This window comes from Calidris pugnax, unplaced genomic scaffold (genome assembly GCF_001431845.1).
Source record: "Calidris pugnax isolate Ruff unplaced genomic scaffold, ASM143184v1 scaffold273, whole genome shotgun sequence".
Classification (NCBI taxonomy): Eukaryota; Metazoa; Chordata; class Aves; order Charadriiformes; family Scolopacidae; genus Calidris; species Calidris pugnax.
In genome coordinates this window covers 10,936,727-10,947,373 of record NW_015094508.1, presented here as the reverse complement: position 1 = coordinate 10,947,373, position 10,647 = coordinate 10,936,727, and the positions used below count along the sequence as shown (strand labels likewise).

Below are 10,647 nucleotides of genomic sequence, written 5' to 3'. Positions count from 1 at the left end.
GACAACTGTGGAGAACTAGCCTTTAGCCATTAAATTTGTTCGTATCAAATCTTGTGGCGTTAAAAATGCATCCTTGTACATTAAGTCAGCACTGTTCATTTCTAGGAATGGCTCAGATTGCACAAGTACTACAAAGGAAACAGCAGTGAAAGCAAACACCAGATGCATTTTAGCTTTTTTTTTTTTAAACCAATCCTTTCCCTTTTAAGGAAGGGAAATGGGAATTTCAGTCCAAAGCAAAATACTTATTTTACCTTTCTCTAGACTTTTGCACTTATATCTCCACTTTACTGCAGTTTTCTGGATCAAGAGCTAAGCTGAAAACTGTGGGGTTGGCTGTGATTCCCTAATGGCTGTTTCGTAACAAAAGACTCAACACTTTTGTTACAAACTGCTTCCAAATAACATTAAAAGCCACCCTTGGAATTTAAAGTGACTATATGTATCCATCCCAGCAAAGAGACAAGAGGTTACAGTGGATTAATGACGTTTTACAAACCATCAGTCAGCAGAATTTATTAACATTGTTAAAGGAATGTATCCAAATAACAGTTAATCTCAATTACAACAACTGTCTCAGGGAAAATAAACTAGTATATTCAGTCCCACTTAATGCACATAAATTACAATTTAAAATGTGCATGTCCTGGAGCAGGGCTGACTATTAATTGGAGGGTCTTTGGAGTTTCAGATCCCACTGCAAAGTCAATACCATGGCAGCATATACTGATGTGGGTCTTGGCTATTCAAGACCTGACACCAATTACACAAGTTCAATTACTGAAGTTAAATCAGCATGGCAATTCTCACATATTGGGCACACTAATGCAAGTTCTAAGCATCTGGTGGTGCTCATGGTTTACAGCAAAAGCTGCAGCTGCAAACCCCACCCCAGGCCACGCAGCTTCTCCAGGGCCCAAGAAGGGGACTCAGCCCTCAACTCCCTCTTCCTTCTCCCAGGGCCAAATTTTTCCAATCCTGATAATTAGCATTTTGCTAGGGTGCTGTAGCACAGATGGGCACATGCCTGTCACAAACACTCCAGAAACAAATTTGGAATTTTTTTTGCCCTGCTGTGCTTTGCACTGCCAGGTTAAGGCTTAGTTTACTACAGCAGGGCATATGAAACGTAATCCCAAGACTTCCACTACAGCAGGAGACTGCCCCAAAAGGAAGACAGCACACCCAGAAACAACCCCAACAACCTCCTGTTCTAGCAGAACCACCACAACAGACCTACAGAGATAAATACATTCACTTCTCTTCTCAACAGAGAAGCAGTTAGCCAGCCTGCACTTGAGAGATGTTTCAAATATGCTAATGCAGGAAAAATATTTTTTATTTCTGCTAGCCTCCCTTCCTGCTGACAAAGTAACAAGGTCTTTACAACTATTCCCCCTACCCTACCTAAAAAATTCCAGTCCAGGAAATCAAGATGGACATGGAAGTATCAATACTGAAGTGTGATTTTATTTAATAATGCCTTTATTTTGTAAAGTGCACCATAATTATTGGTGGGGCTGGAAGCTTTTTCTTTAATTACTACATTAGGACCAAGTTCAGAGAATTTCAGCCGATTGCTGTAATTACATTACAGATACTCTAAAAAACTGTACGCAACTGTTTGATACATTTAGATTGCTATGATCCAAAGAACAAAATCAAGCTAAACCCTGAACACTGGATGATAGAGTATTTGGCACAAAAGTTTATGAACAAGCTGTAAACCTGTTGTTTATATGTACTGTGGCTTCTACAAGCTGTTCACCCACCAGTATCCCCTGCTTACCCTTCAGCATTTTAGCCCTAGTTAAATGCACAAGCCCAAAAGATAGAATATAACTGCTAGACAGGCAGAATTTTCTCTGGGAAACTTTCCTGTACGATGCTGTTAGTTTATTTCCACTGGCCCATAAACAACAAAGAAATAAAGAAAGATGCCAGAAGTGACAGGCCGGAACTCTTATTAGCACAGACCTTTAAAAACGAGAATCTCTTGATGCTGTTTGTTTAATGTTGGAAATGGTCCATGATTAACAGCAACTGAGAATAAAATGCCTTCCCCTTTGCACAACAGAAAGGCAAACAGCAACTTCAGGAATAATTGAAGTTGTCCCTCAAATGTGGTGACCCTCAAACGCTATCACAAGTTAGTATCAATAGATCACAATAAACAATTAAAAAAAAAAAAGACAGACATCATCAGCATGCTTTTGGAAAAAACCCATGCCTCTCAAGCAATGTTCAGACTAAGTAGTCAGGTTGTGGCCCACAATATTTCAGAGATGAGCAGAAGGTGGATTAGATGTACGTGGCTGCAGGGCCATTCTAATAAGCACACAAACTGCTCAAGAGAGACTTTCCCTTTTACTTGTGGTTTCTACAGTCACTATAAAGTTTGCATAGAGAAGATGACCAATCCCCCAGTGAAGTAACAGCTATTATTTTCCAAGAGGAATGTGTTCTGACAAAGGAATGCTCCTTCAGCCTCTGAAAAACCGAAAGACTGTCTCTGCTGTCTTGTGACAGCATAGTCTTCATTATGCCCTTGCCCTCTGGGAGGGAGTTTGAAGGTGGTGAGGTGGAGTGGGGGGAAAAGGAAGGGGGCTGTTTTGAAGAAAAGTGTAGTTATAGTAAACTGCAACAAAGCCTTTTAGATTAAAAAAAAAGTGCCCAGATACAAAAAATTGGGAAAAGGGAACTGTGGAATACTGAAGTGTTATTAAAGATTCTGCATTCTTTATCTAAATAGTTCACACTTCAAGAGGTAATCTTATGAATTTACTCTAGCATTGAATTTCTTTGTAACAAAAGCAGAAGACACATGAACATTTATATGTACACCTGTCCTTCCATGCAAGCTGGCAGACAAGGACAAGGGAAGTTGAAATGATACTGACACCTGCCTTTCCACGGCCTTTAGCAAGTGCTCTGCAGAACAGCAGCACCAGAGGCGACAGCACAAAAGGTTTCAGGTAGTTTAAAATACATAGTCCTTTTGCTGAAGGAGAAATAAAACACTTGTTTTATTCTCAGAACACAGCATTTAGTGTTTTGAATTGAGGTTTTAGTAGTGTCAGATTAGAAAGCAGACTACACTAAGTTAAGGTTAAAAAAAGTAAATCTACAAGAGTGCCATAAAATTTCTAGTTACTATTGGAGAAGGGGTTTATTTTAATGTAAATTCACTTTTCTTTAAACCCTGGTAGAGACAGTCTCCTTGAAATGTTAAATGCAAACTGTACGAAGAGGGGAAAAGTGAGACATAAGAAACAAGTAAGTAATTTTAACAACCACATGTTGTTTGTGGCTCATGATTGCTAATAGATACATGCTACCATTAATGTTTAAATTCAGGGTGTGCGTAGTTGTTTGGTTTTTTTTTTCCCCAAGAGCTTCAGCTACTTCAATTGCTTTGCCATTTTGCTGCTTTCACTTTCAAGGAGGTCCTGCAGCATTAGCAATGAGGTTATAGCACGCGAGTTGCTGTAGTCAATCAGGAAGAAATTCATATTCCCTTTCTCCTGAGCAGTTAGAAAAATGGTAAAAACTTACAGCTCATTACTTGCCTCTCAAGCTGTATAGGGTAAAGGTGCACTTATTAAACAAAGGCAATTTATATAACCAGGGAGGTATGGTATAATCAGACAGTCATTTGGGTACAAAAGCTTTAAATAACTGTTAATCTGTGTTTTCATATGGATTTTTAAACCTTTGAACATGAGACTGAATTGCTGTGCGTCAAGTTGCAAGGCACATATTTAGGCCAAATTATTATATAATTCATGTGCACGCATATCTAAATGTAGGCAGAATATCAATTAATATAGTAGCAATCAGAGTCAAGCAATCATGGTGTTTTCTTATTTGCACAGCATAGCAAGTTCTAGTTATTTTTTATAATTTTTAAATGGGGATGAACAGTATTTGCATGTCTGTTAAGCTGGAAACTGAGACACTGGGCCAAGTCAAAATTCAGAAAGTCAATCAAGCTACTGAAAAGTGTATGACAAGTATTCTTCCACTTTAGAATACTAAGCTTCAGTCTTACTTTTGCACAAAGATGCTCCAAGCAACTAAAGCTGGCTTTTTAGGCTTGTACACTGTCACATTGAAGAATGAAGAAATTGAAGTATTTCTTCTAGGAGGTCTATTGGCTGATGTGATTAATCGAAACTTGCCATTTTCAATCATGTGTAAATCTGATATGACAATACACAAAAAACCCAAGGTAGCTCAAAGGCTTGTTCAGCTATCCAGACATAAGATTTTGTGTAGTGCATAAAGGTAGGTCTCCAGTAGGTCTGGACTACAAGTTTTCCACAAAAACACAGTCCTTATTGTACTTTGTCAAATTGCTCTTCACTTAATTTCAATATTTCTATCTGCATTCAGATAAAAACACCTAGCTTAATTTATCAGAGACACAGGAGAAAGTGTGAACAGGCACTAATGAAGGCCTAAACAGAGCCAGTCTCTTCCCTCACTGAGGCATGTAGCCCCCTTGTCTCACAGTCTGCGGGAGGTAACTTTTTGGCATTTCATCAACTGACGGTGGATTTCCTTCCACTGTTTCAGGTCTCACAGTTTGTCCTTCAATACTTGTCTGTAAAATATCTGGCAGAGCAGCTTCCTGGGTATTTTTTTCCAGCCCAAGGCCCAACGGCTGCGAAGCATGACCTGAGATCTGCAGTTGTGCAAATCCCACAAGATCCCCCTCATTAGTTGGAGCGATTTGCCTTGTTCTTTCAAAGCATGGCCTGTCTGTGTTGGTTTCATCCTGACCACCATTTTGTTTGAAATATTGCTGCCTCTGGGTTGTGCTGTCACCACCTCCAGCGTGATCCTCTGATCTCTCTTCTGAATCTAGGAGTGGCTGAGTTGACTCAGACCTTGAAAAGACTTGTACAGGAGTTTGGTCTCTGTAGCCATTAAGCACTACAGTTGAATATTGTACAGTGCTTGAAGTGTTTTGTGTAGTTTCACCTTCGTCGCTGTCAGAGACGCTTTGCCTAGGAGAAGACATGCACGAGGATCCTCCAATACCACTGCTGTGCCCTTCTGAAGTACTTTTTTCCTTTTTAAGCAAGTCAAAGGGTTTTAGATCTTGTTCTGAAAAAGACTTCTTGTCATCAGCTTCTATTTCTACGACGCTTACATCTGTAAAGCTGCCTTCTGGGTACATCTGATCTTTGGAACTAAAGTTATGCTGAAAGAAAGAGATGGATGATGCCTAAGAAGAAGGTTAAAAATCAAACCCCTCATTAAACATCTGAATTTTTATTCTGTAATTGTTTCAAGTTTCTTCGTGTAAGTTTTCTTTTTACTAAGTTCAGCAATATCTCCAAAGTATCTGTTACAAAACGAAGGATATAGCTTTGCTTCCAAGAAAAAGTCTTAGTTATGCAGCCATTCTAAAACTACAGTGGATGTACAAGCTTTGCTCTCATTTTAATTATTCTTAAGTGCCATAAACACACAACCACTTGCTGTGCAGCACAGGAACGCTCCATACTAAGACCATACACACATTACTTTCAATAATGTGTTCAACATCACAGCACTTCTTCAGACAAGTTAGCTACAGTTTATTGAACAGAATTTGCTGTGTCATTCACCCGACATGGGGAATAAGTTTTGCTGCCATCTCCTCATCCATGAGGAACTCAGATTTTTCTCTCATTCAGGACTTAACTGGGCAAACAAGTCATTTCAAAGTTTTAAGAATGGGAATAATGGATTCTGTTTAGTTAATCCTGATTTCCCGTGAATGAGTAAAATAATTAGGACTTAACCCTTTCAATTAGTAAACAAAATATAATTCACAATGTCAAACCCTGCTCCTTGCTGTGAACTTGAGCTAAGGGCCGTGTATTTCTCATGCTGAATCTACTGACGCATTAAAGTCTTCTAACCAAATGGTAACACAGTGTCTTGAAACTTAACATCCATGTTTTTCTCCTTAAACCCTGTGTGGGCTATAAGACAGAAGACTCCCACTGGCTAGTTTATTTGAAACCTTGTGGACTAGGAAGATACAGGATGTGAAAAGAATTACCTTAGCTGGAACTTGAGGAGACCACTGAGCAATGTTACTCTTGGATGGGTCAGGGACAATAGGCCAGATATGCTTTTTAATTCTGTGAAGAATTAGAAACAGAACAAAGTTACAAGATGCACTCCCCAATTTCCTATGTTGATAGCAAGTACTGCATAACCCACGATACCACTCCCATACATAGCAATTTTGCAGGAGTATTTATTTCCAAATAGGAATGCTTCCTGCACTTCTCTACATCTTTGTAGGAAGCTGTACTTATCAAAACACATCACTGCACTTGCAACTCCTCCACACATTAGGTGCAGCTACCCAACATAAGGCAAAAAAACAAATGCTACCGGTTGGTGAGGGATTTTCACATTTGCAGCACTCTAGAACCTACAAAGCAATTATTTAGGCAAGTATATGATGCATGTCAGTATAGAAATACACTTTTGCTTCTTTAAGACAACTACAAATATCACAGTTGTCAAAATCTAAGCCAATTTCACAGGTAACAATAAAGTGAAAATATCTGAAGAAAGACTTGCTGTAAAGCTTAATGTTTGCTAACACTGTCGTTAAATAGCTCAAACACAGCCAGCAAACAGATCTTCTGTGCTTCACAATCTAGAGACCATCATTCTACTCTCATATGCTAGCAAGAAAGACAGGAATTTCCTTGCAGAATTGAGTCATGGAACATTTAGTTTGTGTGCTAGTGGTTAACAGTAAGAAATGAGTATCAGAAGAGACTCTTATTTCTCTAGGAAAACACAAAAAATGTTTACAACTCATCAACGTACATGTGTTTTTAACCTTCTTTTTCTGACCAAACTACAGAGTATTTACTTGTTTGTACTGAATTATTTCCATGTCTCTTTTATTCCCAGACATACCAGAAGTGCAAAAGAAAGACTTTATTTATACTTACAAGTCACGTTTGTTGAAGCAAAACAAAACTCCAAGGAGCACAATCAACAAGAATGCTAGACACACAGGTACAACTATGGCTTCAATTTCTCCTTTCCCTGAAAAAAATGAAGAGAAGCAGTTATACCCCACTTTGGCATTTAAGAATCTCAGCAGTAGCTTACACTGCCAAGGGGACAGAGAGAATCTGAAACTGAATACATCCGCAGTGCTCAGTCTTAAGCTTCACCTTTGGAAGAACCTCTTCACCATATGAAAAGAGTCTGTTGGTGAAAAAATGAAAAGCTCTGTCCCAGCAATCTAATGCCTTGCATCAACAAAAACCACAAGTTGTTCTAGAAGTTTGTAATACCAACGGAGCAAGTAGTTCTACAGTTTGCGCAGACATGACAGGAACATCTATGTGAATTCACCCATGGTCCAGGTGTTTCAGTGGCCTACTGGTTGCCATACAATAGGATGGTCAAATAAGTAATATAAGTAAAGTCACTAGTCATCCATCAGTTTATTCTGTGCATGGAAACATCCTCTGCCTGCATACACTTAAGGTTGCATTTCTGTTATGCATTACTTCCAATGTTATACACATTCTTAAGTAAACCTTATAGAAAGTTTAGGTAAGAACAGCACTATACAGAAGAAAAAAAAATAAAATCCTGTTTAATCTAAAGAAGTGCCTTCCACAACTCTTGCTCTTGCTCTTACCATTACAAATAGTAAGCACTCTCTAAAGTTGAACATACAATAAATTTAGCTGTTCAAAATGAGTCTGTAGAGAACTGGAGCAAACATTAATAGTGATGTAAATGAGAATGTAGAACCTGAGGAAGGGTTGCAAGAATGGCATGTGCTGGCTGGCACCTACATGAGCAGATCAAGATCCCAGGGCACCTCTGCAGCTCCTCAGGACACCTGTACGAGCATAATAAAAGGCCAACCGAACTTCAGATTAAAAGGAAGACTCTGGACACCTTAAGACCAGGGTAAGAGCCATCAGACAAAAAGATAAGAGCACTGAGTAATTCTTAATGACTCACACCAATTTGGGGCAAAAGAATACTATAACCTACAGTATACACAAAACACATCCAAAACCAGCATGTTTGCCAACATAACAGAGCATCCAGGAGACCTGCAGAGGATAGCTTGTTCTCTGTACAATCAGAGAAATCCTGCCTAAACTACTGCTTTCTGATTGACTACTAGATAAGATACCTGGATATCACACGTTTTAAGTATGACTGCGACTGAAAGTTTTTTTTTTCTTTTAAATAGAATAACTTTCCCCTCCTATTAGATCTTGCACAGAGCCTTGCTATACTGCTGCAACATTACTGCCTACTTGTACTCACTGTGCCAGTCTTCCTTACCAAATTTTTGTGTAGTAAACGTAAAATCAGGACCACTCCTGCCTCCTTCATCTGTGTAAGCCATCATCCGCACAGTATACAGTGTGTCACTGGTTAGAGAAGAAAGGGTATACTCTGTCTTGGAAGGATCCACCGTCACAGCTAAAGAGAAGAAAAAAATTATGCTAGTTTTCTGTAAAAGTTATTAGATCTCCACAAACACCATAGCATTAGGACATCATGTGTTCAGCTGTACAAGATAGTTTTAGTAGAATGTATGGCTGCATGGAAAATAAAACTAAACTACTAGTAAAGTTGGGGCTTTAAGATTTCTAATAAGGAGGATACATGGCTAACTAGAAACAGGTAATTACTAAAAAGAAAAAACACAGTTAACAAGAAATAACAAAAAGTAGGGTAGGCATAAGTAATTGGCCCTTTATTGGAATCAAGCAAATCTAAGAAAGTAAAACTTCTGAATAGTGCTAGCTCCCTGCCTTGTTCCTGCAGGTGATACACAATACTGAGAACTAAAATGCACTTCCAGCAAGATGTTTTACATCAGTAATACACTGGTGCAGAGATCAAGAATGATTAAAAATCCCTTCTTTTTTATCTCAGCCTGTATTTAGATAGCAAGACAGGAGCACAATACCCACCAATCAGCTTTCAGAAACTAAACTCAGTACCCTGTTATACACAGACTGATGCTCTGGGTCCTTCATCAGGGACTTTTCTGTTCACTATGGAGCAGAACTATGCCTCAGACATCAGCTTTATGTCACCAGAACAGAGTGTCAGCCCTACGCTATGACACGAAGCACTTTCTCTGCTTTTTGTTACCTGTTTCATTTCCATCAACAGTTTTGTAAAATATGGTGTAACTTCTGATAAATCCGTTTTGTTCATCCACTGTGAGATGGTTCCATGTCAAAACAGCTTCCGCTTTTCCTACCTTTTTTGTCTGAATGGTTGGTCCTTTTGAAGGACCTGCAATGGGAGACAAATATTAGTTTCTTTTGGGCACCCTTGTATCCACAGAAGCAGTGTATTAGTGAGCACTGAATTTCCATTCTGCATAAACTTCAACAATAGCTGGACTAAATCATTTGCAAAGCATTATTTTCACATAAAATAGCAACCCCAAAGATGTTTCAAAACCTCCAGGGGAAAAAAAATGTATGAAAAACAGTAATCAGCAGATCACAGGAAATCTGCAACTGAAGTTAATTAGTTTTGGCTTCATATTTGAGATTTAAAATAAATCAGCATAGAAATTTTATTAAACCAATAATAAAACAAACTTGTGCCTAATTATCCAATATAGGTTTGAAAAAAGGGAAAGGGTCAGCCACAGAGATCTGTTTAACTCCTAAATACTGTAAATAAGCAGAATGGATGGTAATAGAAGGGACAAGATCAATTATGTCAGATGACAGATTAGGTCCTCAAATGTAGGACCATTTTTCATTATGTAGTCTACAGTAAAGCAAAGGTCTCATTATTTTTAGTCAAGAAAGTCAGTTTATGTGATTATTTTATACTTACGATCCTGCTGAAGATAAGCCTTCACAGACTGCCCACTCCCTTGACCATCAGCATATAGAGGGTACACAGTTATCAAGTAACACTTGAATGGCTTTATATCACCTAATAAAAAGAATTTAAAATGTGCTTTGTCACAGACAGTCAAATTCCTTGCCATCCTTCTCATTTACTTCAGATACAAGGCTCTGGGTTTCGGCTGTTTTATTAGATGCAACTGACTATTTTTTTGCTGGATGTCATTCATATACTCATCAAAAATATCAACTAAAGGAACAATATAATGGTTCACATTCAAATGTGAAGTTTAATAAACAGACTTCACAGAAGTCCGTTTTTTTCTCATTTAGTTTAAATAAAAAGCCTTTACCTGTCTGCGGCACTGAATCCCGAAAATATTGATTTGAGCTACTGATCATAATTTGAAAGAAACTGTAAAGCTGATCAAGCTTTATTATTTGAACTGAAAGAGGGATCACAGAATTTGATTTTGAAGGAACTCAGCTTTTTCACTGAATTAATGGTTTCCAAACAAAATGCAGATAAAATCCTTGCTGTTACATAATATAAATTTCAAAATGCAAGATTAGGCACAGTTTTGTATTTGACAAAAATACAGAGATACTTCCACTTTCATGATAAACTAAGAGAAGCCCTCAATATTATCCCAGATTCCTGTCATATAATAAAATTCTAGTCAGCAAAAGGATGGTCCTTACTATGAGAATATTTCTTAGGTTTTTAGGGTGCTCTACAAAGTATTTACAGACTTATGAGCTA

At 38.2% G+C, this 10,647-nt stretch overlaps 1 protein-coding gene across 2 annotated transcripts in view; it reads right to left on the bottom strand.

The window, feature by feature from the left end:
• Nucleotides 1–489: 489 nt before the first annotated feature.
• The window catches only part of IL6ST (interleukin 6 signal transducer), a 33,696-nt gene continuing 23,538 nt past the window's right edge, over nucleotides 490–10,647 (bottom strand). For both annotated transcript variants that reach the window (XM_014964940.1, XM_014964939.1), the window contains exons 11-16: nucleotides 9,871–9,972; nucleotides 9,166–9,312; nucleotides 8,344–8,484; nucleotides 6,975–7,071; nucleotides 6,059–6,140; nucleotides 490–5,209 (exon numbers count right to left, since the gene is read on the bottom strand). In XM_014964940.1, coding sequence (XP_014820426.1) covers nucleotides 4,484–5,209; nucleotides 6,059–6,140; nucleotides 6,975–7,071; nucleotides 8,344–8,484; nucleotides 9,166–9,312; nucleotides 9,871–9,972 — 1,295 coding nt within the window. In that variant the 3' untranslated portion in view covers nucleotides 490–4,483. The remainder of the gene's footprint in view (nucleotides 5,210–6,058; nucleotides 6,141–6,974; nucleotides 7,072–8,343; nucleotides 8,485–9,165; nucleotides 9,313–9,870; nucleotides 9,973–10,647) is intronic.